Source organism: Drosophila persimilis, unplaced genomic scaffold, assembly GCF_003286085.1.
Source record: "Drosophila persimilis strain 14011-0111.01,24,50 unplaced genomic scaffold, DperRS2 tig00003933-arrow-pilon, whole genome shotgun sequence".
Classification (NCBI taxonomy): domain Eukaryota; kingdom Metazoa; phylum Arthropoda; class Insecta; order Diptera; family Drosophilidae; genus Drosophila; species Drosophila persimilis.
This window is the reverse complement of record NW_020825706.1, coordinates 2,370,668-2,389,648: the sequence shown is the minus strand read 5'-3', so window position 1 is coordinate 2,389,648 and position 18,981 is coordinate 2,370,668. Positions and strand designations below refer to the sequence as shown.

The 18,981-nt window shown below is 42.0% G+C and overlaps 2 protein-coding genes across 2 annotated transcripts in view; one reads left to right on the top strand and one right to left on the bottom strand.

The window, feature by feature from the left end:
* The window catches only part of LOC6594231 (IDLSRF-like peptide), a 41,956-nt gene that overhangs the window by 14,975 nt on the left and 8,000 nt on the right, over positions 1-18,981 (bottom strand). The gene's annotated exons all lie outside the window — the stretch shown is intronic.
* On the top strand, positions 15,607-16,980 carry LOC6594232. Its single transcript, XM_002019863.2, has one exon. It carries the CDS (start codon positions 15,672-15,674, stop codon positions 16,824-16,826), a length of 1,155 nt encoding a protein of 384 aa, XP_002019899.1. The 5' UTR covers positions 15,607-15,671; the 3' UTR covers positions 16,827-16,980.

The window sequence follows — 18,981 nt, the reverse complement described above, 5'->3', positions numbered from 1 at the left end:
ATTCGCAAAAATGTACCAGTGTTTTGTGATTGAATTGAGGGAAAATAAAAAAGCCAATTTCCCATCGATATCTAGGGAAATATATAGTAGAAAAATCATTGAAATCATTTCCATTAAACTCTTCCCGCCTTGAACACTTTTCCACTTTACTTTAAAGCCTTTCCCTGTCCTGTCAAAAATCTATAAAAATCTAAAACAACATTTAACAACATGTTTGTGCCCCAAAAAGTGGCACAAAACTGTTTGGCCTTGTTCAACGTTTGCCCCGAGGTTTCGTTTGGAGAGTAAAAGTGAACACACAGTTTTCACATACTAAAAACTCTGACCAGAGGAACCACAAAATTGACTGCGGTTTGCCGGTTGCCCAGATATTAATTTTTGTGTGGCAAAAATGTAGAGGTTGAGGCAACAGAGGCAGAGTGTCGTCGTGTCGTGTGCTGCACACATAATGAATGTTGCATAAATGTCATAAATATGAAGTCAGCACGCAGTCCTTTCTCTCTGACTCCTCTCTGGGGTGCTGTCAACTAAGGAGACTTTTCTCCTCTGTGGCTGTTCCTGCTGGCTGTTGGCACAAAAAATAATAAGCATATACAACAACAAGAGCTGTTAAATGAAGCGTAAAGCTTCTGGCCAACACACACACACACACACACACACACACAATCTTGTTAGCCACACACACAAGCATACAATGTCCAATGTCCAAGAAACATTTTTGCTAAGCGCTCTGCACGTGACACCAGGAAATGTACAATATACAATATATATACGAGGATATTTCTACTAAAAGCTGGTTGTTGTTGTTTGTAGAGAGAGGAGACCCCTCGCTCCCCCTGTGGAATAGACTCTGGTCAGCAGAAGGCCAGGGGAGATACTTTCCCCAAAAAAAGGGTATCGTATTCGTCCGATGTGTTCTGTGAAATTGGTGAAAGATTGGAGATTTTAAGACCATTTTCCGATTTTATAATTTCAGGTTTGATAGTGATTTTAGTATTATATTTAGCATAGCTCTTGGGCTTAAAGAGGCTTTCTGGCTGTGAGCGGTTTTAGGGCTAGTTTTCGGTATACTTTCGTTTCAACAAACGTTTTTAAAGGTTTCAATAACAACTTTGAAGCCTGCTTTACTTTTATTAGAAATTTCGATATTCCTTTGGGCTACACTTCAATTTCGTTATTTTCCTTTTGCTATAACTCCCAGAAACAATTTTCGTCTTCCCTCTAGATATTTTTGAATATAATTTCGTACCGGTTTTGGCTTGTTAGTGATTCCCGGAACACCCCTTGAGGTGAACCGGCCAGGACACCTTGTCAATAATTTCGCACAACATGCAGTGGCCGCCTGCTTTCCAGCAGAATTTTAGTTTTCATGTGTCAATTTGCAAAGTAGAAGTCGAATCTAGAAGCGGCAGAATGTGTTGTCACACATGTCGTATGCGCAACGTATGTGCTTTCGGGGGGCTCTGATTATTGTGTCAGCTGCTGTTCGCTGCCGTGCCGTACCACCCCCCTAGATAGTGGGTTCTGCCCCATGTGTGTCTGTCTAACTGCCAATTGCAGTCTACCTGACCCACGCAATTGCCTGGGCGTGGCCCCAACTGGCGGTGGGCGGGGAAGGGCAGGGTGGCTTCTACTTCTGGCTTTCGTGGTTATGGCCCTTAGGCCAATATCTGTCCAAACAGACGAAGATGTGGGTGGTGGAGTGCCCCTGCTAGTTCGATTTATAAGCAAGGAGGGAGATTTTTGGTACAGTAATGGCCAAAAGCTGGCTCTAAGGGGTTGGGTTGGCAAAGAGTTCTTAGGGCTGTTATTTTGTGGCTTTGTGCCTGGGACTTTAATTGGAAGAGTAGTCCATAGAAGGAGTGTTTGGTTGGGTTTAGTTTGTGTGTAGTTTTGGGGGGATATTTTACGGAAATTGCAATTGGAATAAAGGGTGATAATGGATATGTGCTTTCTAGATTATTATTTGGGGACTGTTTCTGGAGCATTTAGGTGGAATATTGTTCTGTAACAAAAGAGATAACTATTTGTTCTATTATCTGACGATATTTTGAATTACTTGGACTACTTGGATAGAATCTTACAAGTAGTAGTCTGCAAGACATAGTTAAGAGCTTGCTTAGGATATTTAGGGATTTAATAATTGGGAGAGAGTCTTCTGTGAGAGGTTTCAGCACCTAACTTGATAAAATATCGTTGGAAAAGTATTTTTTTGGGAAATAGGATCTCAAAAAAGATGACATCCAGTTGAAACGTTAAGGTGGAACGTTATGGGTTGAATTAAAGCTTGTAATCCAACATTATCTATCAGAAGTTTATTTTTGAAGACCTTAAAGGCCATTTCAAAGTACTTTATCATATTTTGAGAGCTGTTTTAACTTTGGAGCTATTTTGTCGAGTTTTAGTCAATGGTTAGACCTTTCTTTGAGTTACCAGAGATGGTTAAAGGGATAGTTTTCTTTACTCTTTTCTGCGATAATTTTGAACCGCTTTTGACTTCCGTTTTAACAGCAAACTATTTCCGAAAGCGTGATCTGGCTTTCGCTCCACAAAACATGATTTATTGCAACTTTCCTCTATTATTCTCAAGACACACAACTTCCTTGGCATGCTATGCCTTTGGCCATAGTTAAGCCAACAATTTCCATATATCGACCACAAACTCCCCAAACAATCAGCGGAGACATGTAGACAGCCAAGTGCACTAATTGAACCCTGCATAAAGCCAAAACTCATTTGAAGAAACAGCAAACAATATGGTAAAAGGTGTACAAAAGGAATGGCCATGCACACATGACGTATACGCAATATCAACTAAATAATTGCACACACCCTCACCCTTCGACTAGCAGAGTACACAGAACAGTACACAGTACAGTCGGCTAATGAAAATTACTTTCCTTGGCTGTCACTCAGTCCTGTGTGGGTTCTATGTGTGTGTGTTTGCTTGCAATGTGTGGCAGCAACAGGAGCAGCAGCACTGGTGCGGCACTGCCACTTCCACAGATGAACAACAGCAGCAAGAACTAATTGTTTTCCATAGAAATTAGCACATTTGTATGCAGTGCCCGAACACGCACTCCGAACAAAACAGAAACAGAATGCTGACGTAATTTATTGGACCACGGCCAGGTCCTGTTTCTGTGCAACCCCACCTCGAAGGACATGCATCTTTCTATTGCTGCGTCGATTGTCTTTTGCCTCGGTTATGGTTGTGGTTACGGTTTACAGGCCACGTTTACGGCTCTCTCTGGGCAACAGAGTGTGAGATATTGCCTGGTTGGGTTGGAAGAGGGGAAGGAAATTATTGTGTGTGAATAGCACGAACAGAAGGGTGGCTAGGTGTGAGAGGTCTATGACAAATAGTTGGTTCCATTGGGCAGCAGAAACATAGAACAGTGCGAATGTTTGATGAGGGGAAAACTATACCCAAAAAAGCTTAAACAATCTTTATGGAAATCTGCTCTAGGAAAGTGTCATTCCAAAGTCTTTGATGCTAAAAGATGTGAATAATTGATGGTCGATTAATTCTACAATCATTACGCAAACATTTATGTAATAAATTCAATTAATTTAAATCTATTTGGTTGCTATATTCCTGAGCTATCCATTAAAAATATATTCTTATAAATGCAATCAATAGCTGAATATAGACTGAATGCTCCAATCCTGAAAAAAGCACTCACTGTAATCGGATATCAGAATAAATATTCATTAAGCATGTTCAACAGTTTATTTATTCAAATGGTTAGCCTTGAAATTAAATCTTTTAATTGCTGAAATATGCCAATATCCATTACAAATAATTTTGTAAGTAGCTTTAATATGCAGGAAGCTATTCTGCTCCGACTGATTAGCCATATCATCCATTAAGTAGCAAAAGGAAATGCCTTTGGGGGATTGCGTAGAGATAAATATGCAATTAAAATCATCTGCAGGCGTAGGGAAAACCAAGAGGCTTCTGCAGAGGAAAGCAAAGAGGAAAATAGCCGGGACTTTGGTTGGAAACCCGATGAAGGAAGGAACGGCTTAAGTAATTAATTTCATATCCCATGAACAGACACAATTGGAAATCCCATTAATTTGGAAATGCATCTGAGCACACACTCGAATCACACGCACAGACACTCACAAATCATATTCATAATCATAATCACGCATTATTAAATATTCATTAGATTTGTGTTGTTGTTGTGGACTGTCATTTGGTCATTTAAATTTCAAATGAGGACAAGGCAAACTGTCACAAACTGTCACAGCTGAAAAATCGATGAATTTTAAATGAAACACGTGTCTCTTGCCATTCATTTCTCCCGCCATTATAATCCATTATTGTATCTATATTTTACCACAGAAAATCCAAAAAAAAAAAACAAAACAAAAACTCTGTTCTCTCTAATCCATTTTGCCCCATCCCATCTGTTGCTCGCACAGAAAAAAATCACAGAAAAACTTTAAAAACACTGTTAATACAACAACAAAAAAAGAAAAACTAAAGCCCGTCATAAACTTTAGCCAATGAAAGCAGCAAAAAGAACCAACAAATGAAAAGAGAATGCATTTTCCATAAAGGAAATGCCTTTGTTGAAGTGTGGGGGGGTAAAAAGGCCATTTGGCGCTGAAAAGTGGTCGAAAAGCGCAAGCAACAAAAAATTCCAGCAATCGTAAAATACAATTTTTTACAATTCCTAATGGCAGCGGATGCATGTGTGTGTGTGTGTGCGTGTGTGTGTGTTTGTGTTCAAAGAAAAACTAATGCAATTTGTTCCGCTTAAAGGGCCCAGGACCCAGGTGGTTGGGGCGGATGGGGATTAGATTTTTATACGCAAATTTGTTGACGGGAAATGAAGCGGAAATGAGAGCACATCGTTAAGGTGCAGAAAAGGCAATTTTCTTGGCATGAAAAACGAAGGTAAACGAAGGTCCTGGAAGAGAGTTTTGATTTACCTTCAAGGCGTTTGATTAAGTGGGATACGAAAGGGAAGTAATACCTTAAATTGGTAGCTAGAAATATTACCATTCATTATACACTTAGATTATCTCATAATTTGTCTAAACTTTTCCATAAAACGGATTACCGTAAGCCAGAAAAACATTTTAAACTTTTATACTACTTTCTATCCAAATTGAAATACCCCTGACATTTTATTGTGACAGTAACTAAAAGCAAAACTCAACAAACTCTAGAGGAATTTTATGGAAATTTGTGTACTGTTTTTTGTGCCACATGCAAACAGACAAGACAATGTCATTTAACTAAAATAAGCGAACACGAAGCTCCCTGTCGGTGTCCCTGTCCCTGTCTGTCCATCCTTTAGATGGATTCCACCACTCAACTAAAAATATATATTCAGCGAAATGGTTGGAGGTCCCGTCTGTGGCTGCATTTCACGCAATCAAAACTGAATGCCACAGCCAACCAAATGGCACTCCTTCCCACACCGCAAAAACGCACACAAACACACACTAAACGCTGTACACATACCTATATATCTGGTGGATATATGTATATTGCAGTACAGTCAAAGTTCCCATTAGAAAAGTAAACGAGGCAGCAGCATGGTAATAATTTCGCAGAGCAAACGGACAAAATGCCAGTGAATGGCAGTGACACTATTACCAGAATAGAACGAAAACACACACACACCCACGTACACACATTTCACATGATCCTAATCGGCATTTTTGTTGCTATTTGTTTGTTTGTTTGCCTGTGCGCTACACAACACTGGTTGGGCATGTCCATCCATGGAATAAGCGTGTTACTTTTATCACAAAGAAAGAGCGAAAGAAGATGAAAGTAAATGCAATACAAATGGTTTCTTACATTCATCGATTTCTTCATCGATTTAACCAACAAAATGCTTCTAAAAAAGTCTTGTGCGCTACACAACACTGGTTGGGCATGCCCACTTGTCGGGTAAAGTGAGGAAGAGAATTGGAGAGGTTGTTTTTAACAGAAAGAGTCTTTAAAAGTGCAAACTCCCATAAGAAAACTCCCATTTAACCTCCCCTTAAGTGACTATTTGTTCTATCTCTAAGCTAAAAATCTACCCTTAAACAACCACCTTTAACCCCTATCAAAAACGCAAGTCCTGCACCTGCAACAGTTTTTTCATTTCTTTCTTTCCACATCATTTAACACCCAGCGGAATGGCTGGGGCCTGCAGTGACATGGAAGTGTCCGTGCCGCAGGCAATTATCAAATGCCGCACAGTGAGACATAAAAGTCAACTGCAGTCTGCAGTCATAAATATGCGACGACGAAGTGTGACTTTAGCCTTAATCTCTGCCAGAGCCTTGACCCACAAAAAAAACGAACCAAATGGTGGAGCGAATGCCATTGCCAATGCCTTTTCCATTGCCAGGAGAGAGTGAGAAGTCGTCAACAGGAAGTCCATTAAATTGATGGAATTTCCGTTTCCTCTCTGTTGCTCTCTCTCTCTCTCTCTTGCTGTGCCTTCTCTTGGGGAAATAAAAGAGAGAGAATTATTTATGTTTATGCACTCACATGATTATGACATTGACAATGGCACTCAGAGTTCTCCGAGCACTGTTTTCTTTTTCTGTTTAAACGATAATTGAATCCTTGAGTCGAGTCTCTTGCACTTTAGCCATAAAAGATGAGATTTCCCTGTCAGAGTTGTTAAAATTGATTGCCCACATAATTGTCATTTGATTTTATGGCTTTGGAGAGACAGCACAAGGATTTGCGATGGCTCAAGGGTGACTGAAAGCCACAACTGGTGTCAAATGCGGTGTAAAGCATTTAGCCAAGGCCATAAATATCGACATTTAAGAGGATTTAATAAAAGATCGATAAATGGAAGATTTAAGAGGATTTATGATGGAAACATCGATTAATGCCAGGAATTAGCCATCATTTGATGGCTAACCAGCCATACTAACCAGCCATACAGGTTTTTTTATACCCGATACTCAAAATGAGTATTGGGGTATATTAGATTTGTGGTAAAAGTGGATGTGTGTAACGTCCAGAAGGAATCGTTTCCGACCCTATAAAGTATATATATTCTTGATCAGCATCAATAGCCGAGTCGATTGAGCCCTGTCTGTCTGTCCGTCCGTCCGTCTGTCCGTCTGTCCGTCCCCTTCAGCGCCTAATGCTCAAGGACTATAAGAGCTAGAGCAACGATGTTTTGGATCCAGACTTCTGTGATATGTCACTGCTCCAAAAATATTTCAAAACTTTGCCCCGCCCACTTCCGCCCCCACAAAGGGCGAAAATCTGTGGCATCCACAATTTCGACGATACGAGAAAACTAAAAACGCAGAATCGTAGAAGATGACTATATCTTCTAGAGTGCAAAATCTGAACCAGATCGTATAATTATTACAGCCAGAATCACGAAAACAATTTCACTCTTTCTCGCTCTGTCTCACTCTAACACACAGGTTTCATGGTCGGTTTTGCCAATTGCAAAATATGAGTTCAAGGATCTCAGAACCTATAAAAGCCAGAGCAACCAAATTTGGTATCCACACTCCTGTGATATCGGACCTTGACCGTTTCCTGTCCAAATTTCGCCACACCCCCTTCCGCCCCCGCAAAGGACGAAAATCTGAGGCAACCACAAATCTCAGAGACTATTAAGGCTAGAGTAACCAAATTTGGTGCACACACTCCTTTAAGATGTCACTATAAAACGTATATCTCAGAATTTCGCCTCACCCCCATCCGCCCCCACAAAGGACGAAAATCTGTTGCATCCACAATATTGCAGATTTGAGAAAACTAAAAACGCAGAATCATAGATAATGACCATATCTATTAGATTGCTGAATCTGGATCAGATCAGACCATTTTTTTAGCCAAAAGGAACAAATCAATTTGCAGTGGCTACGCAGCGCCCGACGTCACGCTCAGACTGATTTTCTGTCTCTCTCGCACGCACTCTTTGTCGTGTCGTTAAATATTAGCGGCGTCTGCCGGAGGAGAGCCATACTGACTTAGTATCGGGTATAACCGTAGAGTTGCGGTGTCCGCAGCAACTCACAACGTTCCCCCTCGTTTTGTATACGAAATGGAATGGATTACCGATGGCAAAGCCTCTCTTATGTCTGATAATAGTTTTAGCCTCTTAATGTCCTACTTTTCTTTGCGACATTGCAACCATCCTTAGGAAAACAATTTCCGTTAAATAGAGGAAGGGGACACCTTGACCCACTTGACATCTCATGAATAAACATTCTTCATCAAGAACCAGAGAACCTTTCAGGCCACACAAAATGTTGAATGGCGAATTTTAAAAAGCCCAGTAGCGAGCGAATTCTTTCTTACGTATGCAAATGTCAGGCCCCCAAATAGGTCCCAAGGTCCTTGATAGTGGAAAGGACCCTGTCTTGGCGGGCAGGCAGCGGCGGCTCTTGTTAATTGCCAGAACCTTGCACTTGATGCTGCCTCTGCCTCAGCGGCTGCAGCTGCTGCAATGTTGCAAGCTTTTTACAGAGGACACAGAAAAATGCTGCTGAAAGAAAATGCTAAAATAATTACCACTCGAGCTGTTGCTTTCGCCCAAGAAATATGACAATTAACGCAGCACCAGAACCAGGACATGGGCATGAAGCTCCCTCCCAGCAGCGGTCACTCCTGCACCTGCCCCCTCTTTTTCTTGCCCCCTTTTAACAGCATTATTCGCCTGCAATTAAATTCTTCTATGGAATTTAAGCCAGGGCTAAGCTTTGCGCTTCTGTATGCCCACAAAAGCAGCTGCATTTTTTCTCTCCGTGCAATTTTTAATACAAAGATTAACTCTCTAAGTTGCGGTAATTAAGCTGGCTACTGCAACAATAAAGTAGCAGGAAAATAGCTAAAGGAAAAGCCATAGGTTAAGATAAGTTTTGCCGGGGAAAACTTACGATTAAAGTATAATTTTCAGAGTAAAGGTAAACTTATTGGGGCCTTAAAGTTTGAGCCAAGCTAAGAGAAGATGTACCCTCATTTGGTTTCCTTTTCTCAAGAAGTTTTGCCTTCTCATCACCTTTTTTGACAGCGCACTGTTTGACTTTGATAGTTTTTCAAATTCAAGGTGGAAAAAAGTTGAACAAACTTTTGAAAACAAAAAACTCACAGAAGTTTCCTCTTAGAGGACTTTAAAGACAAATTCTGTCTTAATTTTAAAGTTCATCTTGCCGTGTCCTTAGAGAACCCCTTGATTCTTCTTTAACTTGTCTTAATACATCAACTTTCTGGCTGAATCCTTAGCTGAGAATAGTCTATTGCCCTATCCTGAGGTAAATGAAAGCTGTACCCTCATCAAATGTTCTTCCCTTTTTGTGGTTATTTTAAGTTAATTTTCATCTACATATCCTTGTGGCATGATATCTTACCAAAGTCAAGGTCACAGACGGCTTGAGAGCAACTTCTTTACGGACTTTTCTTTAATGTTTCATCACCATATCTTATCTGTTTTTATCTTTCAGTTTTTAAAGTAATCTTCAAGCCAAAGTTCGTTGTATTTTTCCCTTCCAAAACTTTTCCTTGCTAGTTTTTCCCATCAGCTGTTTCCTGATGATAGTTTGTTCAGTTCCGTATTAAATCCTCTTCTCCAGCATTCATTTATTTTTGTTCTCTAAACACCCAAAGTGACCAAAGTGACACTAAGAACACACTGCCCTTGAGGAAAGCTATCCCTCATTTCCTGTATACCCCTGCCAATCAAATATAACAGATTACCTTACACAACGGAAACCCCCTCTGCGCCACTCAATATCGCATTCGTATCGAAATGACGGGACATTAGCGTACAGGCCACAAAATTAATGGCCACTAATCAGGGCGCAAACAGGAGCTGCTCCAGTGTTTGCCTTCTCCACGGAGTTTACTCCACAATTCTTTCAAATTAGTGGTAATAGAAGGCACGTTACGGAACCGACCTTCATCCTCTAATTGACAGATGGTCCTGGCATTCGTTTTGATTAGCATTCTATTGGGGGCTGGCCAGGAAGTCTACTAAAACTTTTTCCGACTTTTTAAAGAGAGAAAAACGCCGAAAGGTAGCAAACAATAAATTGTTTTCTCTCTGTCTTTTGGGGGCTGTTTTTACTTGGTCTTTTTTGTTTGTTGCCAACTTTTCTGGGGGTGGTCTACCGCCTGCTGTCACCTGCTGGAAATCACACGCCTCAATAGGCGGCAATTTAACAAATTGTTCAGGGGCATAGGGCAAGGTCGAGGAGGATACTCTACACTTGTCTCGTTTCGCTCTGCATTTTTTTTACCAATAATGAAAATGTTGCTTGACTCTTTGACATTTAATGCCAGCCAACGCGACCGGTGGAAGGGTTTTGCGGTCGAGGACATGGAGAGGCTTTATGACAGTCGCTGCTGATGAGGACGATGATATGGTTGAATGGTTATTGGGTTACCAATTTATTTCCCATCCATCCATTGCTCCTGTGCAATTGGAAATCGATCTCTCTCTCTCACTCTCTGTGTCTGTGTGTAACCATCAATCTCCCTGTAAGCCGTAATTTTATATAAATTTAATCGATAAAACCAGCAAACAAGCAGCCACCTGTAAGCCCACACCTAACGAACGTATACCCATGATAAGACTATACAAAATCCCCAACAGCTTTCAAGACCCCATCTCCCTTTCCAGCAGCTTAACGCTTCGCTGCGGCGACAGCTCTAATCCCAACCAGAATCGTGGGGGGGCCACAGCACACATATGGCAGGAGCACAACGAGTAAATATGTAAATGCAATGCAGATACGAGAGAGTCAGAGAGAAGCGTACAGGTGGCTTCCAGAACAATAGAAAAACGAAAGAGATAAACGTGCGGGAAACGATGAGAGCCGTGGCAAGGGCCGCAGCTCTACCGATGCACTTGAAATGCCACTTGTAACAGTCTTTATGGCTATATGGGATCCACTTCCACCACAAATCGAATACACAGAGACAAGGAAAACGTTGCGAAAAAACAGTCTATAAATTATTTAGATTAAAACGCTTTCGTAGCCATGTTTTCAGCCACTCCCACTCTCACACCCACGCACATGTTGACAAAGGGACTTTGATGTTGAACCAGCGGGGGCTGGGAGCAGATGGAACTGGCAACGGAACTCGTGTTCGAATTAGGGGTCTACATCCTACACGCCCACAGAAGTAGGAAGCAGAACCAGGATATCCAGCTGTGCAATCCATGTAATCGACTAGCAACATGGTTAAAACAAGCAGCAGCAACAGCCAATTCTTGGCAAAAAAACAACATGTAGGAGTAGATTTTGTTCGAAGGTTACTTAAGGCTTGAAGGGAGGCTAAAAATGATAGCCGGAAACAGGTAGAAAGTCCCATTTTTTTCAAGGCAGATGTGCTTTACCAAAATTCTTGGAAACTCCGCTCCTGTTTTCCCAGAATTCCCTGCCACAAAATTCCCAGTTAGAGGAGTTTCCACATTAGCAAACACCCCACGAAATTTTGTAATGGCTGTTTTAAATATTCATATGAAAACAAGCTCGTGCCATAATGTATAAAAATAAATTGATTAAAGCACAGCTGCAGCTGTGACGAGACTCCTAGAAAAGCAGAGGAAAATGTGAGGGAAATTTTGCAAATCGAAAGTGAATTTAAGGGTATTTTATGGGCTTTCTTTTTAGCTCCTAAAAAGAGTAGTTTCTCCCCCAACGAAATTGGTCAAGTTTCAGGCCTTTACTCTGTCTCAGCTTGAACAATTGAACGCATGATTCATGTACACTCGCTGGCTCCCAAGGATACACTCAAATATGAATGATGAATTCATTTTGGGGCCTGATGGGCCATCCATCAATCAATCATGGGCCCAAAAGCCCACAGACTGGCACGAGGAATGTGAGGGCTTGCTCGCTAATTTTTTCTGTATATTTATCGTATCAATCAGACATCACAGGCTTTCATTTGTCTTATGGCTGGGTATTTAAGCGCCAGGGCCATTTATCAGGCAATTATCCAATGCTGACAGATTGTGTCAACGTTTTATATCAGCATACATATATACCATATATTCCTCCCTAATGAGTCATTTGACTCTGGCATTTTGATTGAATTACATTGAGTTTTGTTACTGTTTTTTGTGATAGTATACTTTTTGCATGGCTTTTGATTGGCCAACTTAATGGTTTTGTAATGATACCTAGCCCAATTATAGGGCCCTGGGGGAAGGGACTAAGGACTGCGGTTAGGTCAAGGGTTGGCACCACTTTCCCCCATTTTTCTCACAGATACACTCGAATAGATATTGATTTGGGTTAATACGTGGGCTTATCGATGGGAAATCAATAGGGGAAACGTGTCACAAATTAACAGAAAATGTTGGAACTTAAAGTAACATTAATCATGGCGATTTATGTGCTCTTTTTCTGACTTATGACTGCCCTTTTTCTGCGGATATCTCTGACTTATGACTGCTCATTTTTTGGGTAGAGATATCCCCCTTTCTGTTGCCCTTTTTCTGGGTGTATACTCCTTTCTGCTGCCCTTTTTCTGGTATATTTCTGCCATTTTCTCGAGCATCTCCCTCACTTATCTCTGGCTTTTCTTGGGCATCTTCTATCATTTGCCAGACTATGCAAATGTACATTTTAAACAACAAGTAGGCCAGCCTGCTGTTCATTTATTTCCATTATTTTCTCCAGTAAAAATTATATGCAAAGCAGACAGAAACTTTTTCGATTTTCTGCGTAAATTGTATACACAATATCGTGCGAAAGCATTTGACAGAAATTATAAAAAGTTAGCCATAAAGTTTGGTGGCACATAAATCAGGGATTTCCTTGGCAAAGTCCCTGCAGCTCAATTATGCAAATTGTATGCCAAAAAAACAAACAATAAAAAGCCACAAGAATTATAATACCTACCACAATAAATAAAATGCGAAAAAAATAAAGAATAAAGAATAAACAACAAAAATTTCGCATTTGAGTATAAATCAAATTAGTATGAGCCATGGAAATGGAAAGCAATTTGAAAGGAGATCGTATGACACACACACGTGGCGTATGCGTAATGAGTGCAGACGTATGCGCATTTTTATGAATAATTGACAGGGGAACTTTAACAGCTGTCTGTCTGTCGCTGAGGCACTCTCCTCCTGTCATACAAGCCATTCGCTTGGATTCTTTGGGGCATTCGTCCGAGGTCTGAAATGCCATTTACATGAAAGGAATATACATAAAAGGGAGAAGATGTAGGGGGCGTGGATGCAGCAGCTGCTCATCATCATCATTATTTTAAATAAACATTACGCGTTGGCTTTATAACCATTTATCACATTTGCAGATTTATGTCCTGCCATTTGGCCACTCGCAAAAACCAGACACTCACACGGAAAATCACAAGGATTCAAAAAGCGAAATTAGCGGGCATAAAACGACCAGGGAATACACTGTGGAAAAAGGGGAAATCATAGCAGCAAACTATATTTCTTTATTAAAGGTTAAGCTATTCTCATGCCTGAAGACCACAAAAATAGACCTCCCCAAATAGACCTCTCGAAAATATAATCAAATTAGTTTCATAATTGATTAGTATTTGGGTAATTCCATTAGGTTGATGGCCATACAATATCAACCCGAACTTTACCACAAAGCAACAGTTTTCACTACACAACATTTTATCTGGCATCTGGTTAAAGGTTTCGGTATACGTAAACCCATCCATTTTCAGTGGCTCTCCATCGCAGAGTATTATAAATCATGGCACGTCTAACGACCGACACACACCGAAATACCGAAAAAAAAAAACCGGAAAGGACTCAAAGGAAGGGGAGAGCGAAATCATAGCCAGTCGCTCACCGTGTCGAGGATTTTTCAATCTCGGCTGCGTTTTCGGTTGGCTCTAATATTGATTTTCCTTGTTTTTTCAGTGCTTTTCCTTTGCCCCCATATATGGCACATACATATATCCTATATAGTATCTGTTGGTTGGCCGTTTTTAATGGTAATTGGTGCCTGCATAACCATTAAAGGGTTTTATGCGAATGACGTGGACAGTGCGCGTGGGGCTTAGGGACTCATTTAAGGTACGTGCCAAAGGCCAGGGATTTCTGTTGGATAGACACACAAAATATCTGTTGATTGATATTTTCAAAAGGGATTATTAAAGCGGATAAACAGTCAGCTCTGCAAAAAAGTTGGAATGGCATAAGTTTTCCCTTTAGAAAAACATTTTAATGGCCAAGAAAATGGTGGATCGGAACTTCCTACCTGTGTCCGTGCCAGACCATAAACTTTTATTGTTAGAGCAAAACCAATATGCCGTCTACTTTGCGAAAACATGGCCAACAGTTGGCCATTTTGTCTGGGCCAAGATTTATGCACGATTGCTGAAGTTTTATGCCAACAAAAGAGAAGAAGCACCCCGCTGCTATTTTCATTATGGTTTAAGGCAAACTTTTTATGGCTCTGCCTGAGACAGAGACAGATTAAGCGACTTTTGAGAGGGCCAGGGATTGGCCTGGTACTTACACTCTTGTGTCCCGAGGTTAAAGTGCAACAATTTGCTGGCCGTGCTGTCCGAAAAGAGGGAGAATGTTGCTCCAACCCGAATGGGGATTTACATTTGTCAGCAGAAAATGCTTTTAGATGAGTTTTCTCTGCCGCTGCTGCTGCTGCGGCACTTGTCGACAGGAAACGGATATGATATGGGCAAAAGCTGCTCTAATAAATTCCACTTTGATGTATTTGCGCTGACAACTCCCCCGAGGATTACGTTCAAGAGCTCCATCCAAGAGCTCCTTCTCGGATCTGCCAGACAGACGCATTTCCCTTCCAATCATAAACTTGACTCAATGCCGTCATCAGCAATTACGAATGTCCTTCCACCAACACCAATAGAACACACAGAAAAAAAGAAGAGGATAAGCTATTTTCGTATAGAAAAGGGCAAGCATTTTTGTGGCAGCAGCAAAAAAAAAAGACTATCACAAAAAAGGGACAAATATTTCAAGAAAAATGACAAATACTGCTTGTGGGCCCAGCAGTAATTTTCCACTGTCTGTTTCCACCACTTCCCCCTGGCCTGGTCTGTTGTCCCGTTAGCTGCTGGCTGCTGGCAAATATTTGCCTTATTGAAATTTATCCATGTCTACAAGGAAAAGCACAAGCAGGCCAGGACAAACAATCTATTCCGTATCAAACGTTGTTTGGCCTAGGACAACAGGGAACTTTTTTGGAAAGAACCAACGGAAATATAGTAGCCAAATTTTGAAGAAAATCTAGAAAAAGCAAGGAAGAAAAGTTGTGGAATATACTAAAAGAATGGATTGTTTTTTAAATTTGGCAGCACTTTGGATTGTAAGAACAATAGGATTGGCAGCACTGGATTGGCTTTTGGGTGGCTTTTTGTGTGTCTTTTTGGGTCGCTTTTGACTGGCTTTTCGAGTGCCTTTTTGGGTGTCTTTTGGTTAATAAAATACCCCTTAGACAACCTCTTATCACAAAAATGTCATACCAGTAGCCCAGACAACTCTTTTCACTTTTAAAATCTCAACATAGAAGCACTTTCCCTACACTTATTTAGTACATTTTAATCTTTCCTTTGTTCCACATTCATTATTTGGCTTGTCTCGATTTCTCCAAAAATATACAAAAAAAATTCTGTACGAAAAATTTCGTAAAATTTTCCCATAACTTGTACACAAAATTTTCTGTAAGGCGGTAGAGTCCTGAGAGACATGCAGGCCCACCATGCCATGCCGGACTTTCGGTGCCGCAACAACTGCCAGCACAAGGAGTGCCAGCGGCATGCCCCCTTGGGGATCATCGATCAGCACACGCAGTGCAAGTGCCTGGGCGAAGTGAATGCCTCGTCGATCTTCCTGGAGAATGTCCTGGATCTGGCCAATACGCTGGCCCAGATCATGATCACGTGCGGGCTGCACGAGTGCAAGGCCAAGTCGACGGTGGACATCATCACGTATGCCTTTCTGCACTACGATCAGGTGTGCTACTGCATCGATACCACGCCAAAGAAGCGCCTGCGGAAGGAGGATCTGTTCCACGAGTTGGGCAAGAAGTCGCTGATGAACAAAGTGGAGGCCCATCTGGCGTACAACATCATCAAGCGGGGCTTCAAGGCCTTCTACTACGAACCGAAGGCGGAGTTGACCTACGACGAGCAGGGCAGACCCTCGTACAACGACGAGTGCGTGTGGGTGCATGCCGCCAGGAAGACTGCCGAGAGCTATGCCCGTTTCGATGGGCTCTCCTGCAGCGACCAACTGGCCTACGAGGCCAAGATCAAGATCGCCTACAAGAAGTTCTACGACCGGATGCAGACCCGCAAGCGGCAGCCAGAGGGCGACGACTGCAACTGTTGCTTCTGTGCCAAGAAGCGGGGACACCTGGTCTATGCCAAGGAGCCGGTGCCGTGCAGCACCAAGAAGAAGCCCAAGCACGTGTGCCCGTACTGCTGCAAGAAGAAGCAAAAGAAGACGTATGTCCATCCGGCACGGCAGCCAGCCAAGTGCCCCAAGTGCCACAAATCGCGCAAGTTCTGCTGCTGTACGAAGCTCGACTTCAACCTCCAGTGGGTGCGTAGTATCTGGGAGCGACCGGACTTCAATCAGTACTATAAGAACGAGATTGCTGAGATCGAGGATCGCCTCATCAAGGGCTCTTGCTGGCTGCCGCCAGAGCCCCTGGGCGAGCTACTCGGTGACGAGGAGGGCGAGGAAGAGGAGGATGACGGCCATGAGATGCCACCCGATACTCTGCTGGCACTGGCCGGCAAGACCCCTGCCACTATAGAGGCCCCTGCTGCGGAGGAAGCTGCCGAAAAGGTGTCTGAGAAGGGCTCTGTAACATCCGCCAATGCGGCAGAGGAGTAGCTTCTCTCAGCTCTCCCAATGAAACCTCTGCTAACCGCATCCTAAATTACATTCAAATTTTCTGTCTGCAACAAATTTTTAGTTTAAAATTCAACGGACTTTATGGTATAATTCAAATGTTAATACAATAGAACTGCACGAAAACTACAACTAAGTGAAGGGTTGTTGGGTTGGGTTGCTCCTCTCCATCTTGCTCTCTCCTTTGGTTATGGCTGAACTCTTTGCAAAGCTGGAACGTATTCAATGTTATTCCATAATTAACAGCACTTTAACAGCGCCCTTCTCCGCACTTCTGTTACGTAGCAGCTAAGTGGAAGCACTAACCATACAGTATGTATGTACAGTACTGTATGGTTAGTGGTGGAAACTATGTACATATATGCTTGGTAACATTTGGTTTACATTTTGTGTAACATTAAGATAACATTTGACATGTTTGAACTACTTTAACAGCGCCTTTCTATGCGCTTTTCATACGTTGCAGGTCAGCAGCTGCGTTTTTCATCATTTTTAAACGTTTTGCAGTTCTTTAATAACTTTCTTCTATCTCTCTCTCTTTCACCATGTCTAACTCACTCTCAACAGTTTCAATTTTCTGTTAGACACCCACATCTACAAGGTAACCACAGGGCCGCTCTCTTTCTCTTTTTTTAAATCAATTATACCCAGACAACCTTCTTGACCAAATCGAGCTTCTCTTTGGAGATGCACACAGCTAAATCTTTGATTAAAAGCTACAATTCCGCATGCATCTTGGCCGCAAGCAGACACATGCCACAGCAGTTGAACCCTTCAACCCACCGAAAATAACCTTGCAACAACTGGTGTCTCGTGTCTACTTCTAGCGAAAGTGGTGGCATACAACAGTAATGGAAACTACATTTAATCTGGCTTATGCGAAGAGCTCCGTTACTGGATAGCTCAGAGGGCACTTTATCACAGCACTCACATCCTTCTCCTCCTTCGACGACGCCGAACAACAGGCAGCTGACAGGCAACAGGAACGGAGGAACTCAAGGTAACCCACACCCAGAGCACCGGGGCTGGTTCGGGCAAGCAGCCTCTCACCTCAAGGAGCAAATGCTGCAGAAATGCTAAAATGTTGACCAACCCATGAGGATGATGATGATGATGGCAGGGGGGGAAACTTTATGCACTGCAAAGTTGTTTCCTTTGTTTTTCGCTCTCCAACCGAAAACTGAAAGCCAACAACAACATTGTTGCCCAGTTTTCTCCATTTCGATGCACAGTTTCCGTATTTCGATGCACAGTTTTCCCTATTTTGATGCCCAGCCTTGCCTCTTTTGATGCGCAGTTTTCCCTCTTGATTTGGGAAAATGCGGAATTTCCTGCACGTATCGACATCGACGACCGCAGCCGAACAAAGCCAATGAAAATTTACACCTGTCGACCGCATAGGAATTGCAAACAAATTTAAATATGCTTTGTGGTCGTCGGTATAGCCTGGTCCTCAGGAATAGGCCATAAATAATTGATGGCCGAGTAATTATATTTTCCGCATTTAAGCAGCAAAGCCACAGAACTCGAACGAAAATTTAATTTTATTGCTAAATTATGCAGTGGCCCGAATAGATAAAATATCAATTCATTTCCATGGTCCTTTCCTTAAACAAATTTCCAACACATTTCATGATTATTTGTCTAAGGAAAAGCAATGAAATTTAAGTAGAAATTTCCCTTCCAACTAATTGCAGGCTGCCTTTCAAATGTGCCACAAAAGTTTCCTTTAATTAGCGGACGCTCCTGACAGCACAAAACTTTCAAAGTTTTATGCACATAGAAATAAATTTCCATTTACTTTTCCCATCATTGTCTCTGGCATACTTTGCAGAGGGGAAATTGTGAAAATGCCTGGAAAATGCCTTGTGCAAGCAAATCAATTTGTGGCAGTCCAAATTCAAAGGGCTGCGGCACGAAATATCGAAATCTAAGGCTCACCTGTGACCAGCTCCAGCACGTGCTGATGATGGCATTTCCCGGTCACATGCAGCATGCCACAGCGGCTGCAAATGCATATATTGAATTGCATTTAATGCACACATCCACACCAATAGCATGCCCCCAAGATACCCTTTAAATTGGATATTCAAAGATGCAGGAGAGAGGGCTTCTTGGCTTCGTCCCCTCCCCGTGG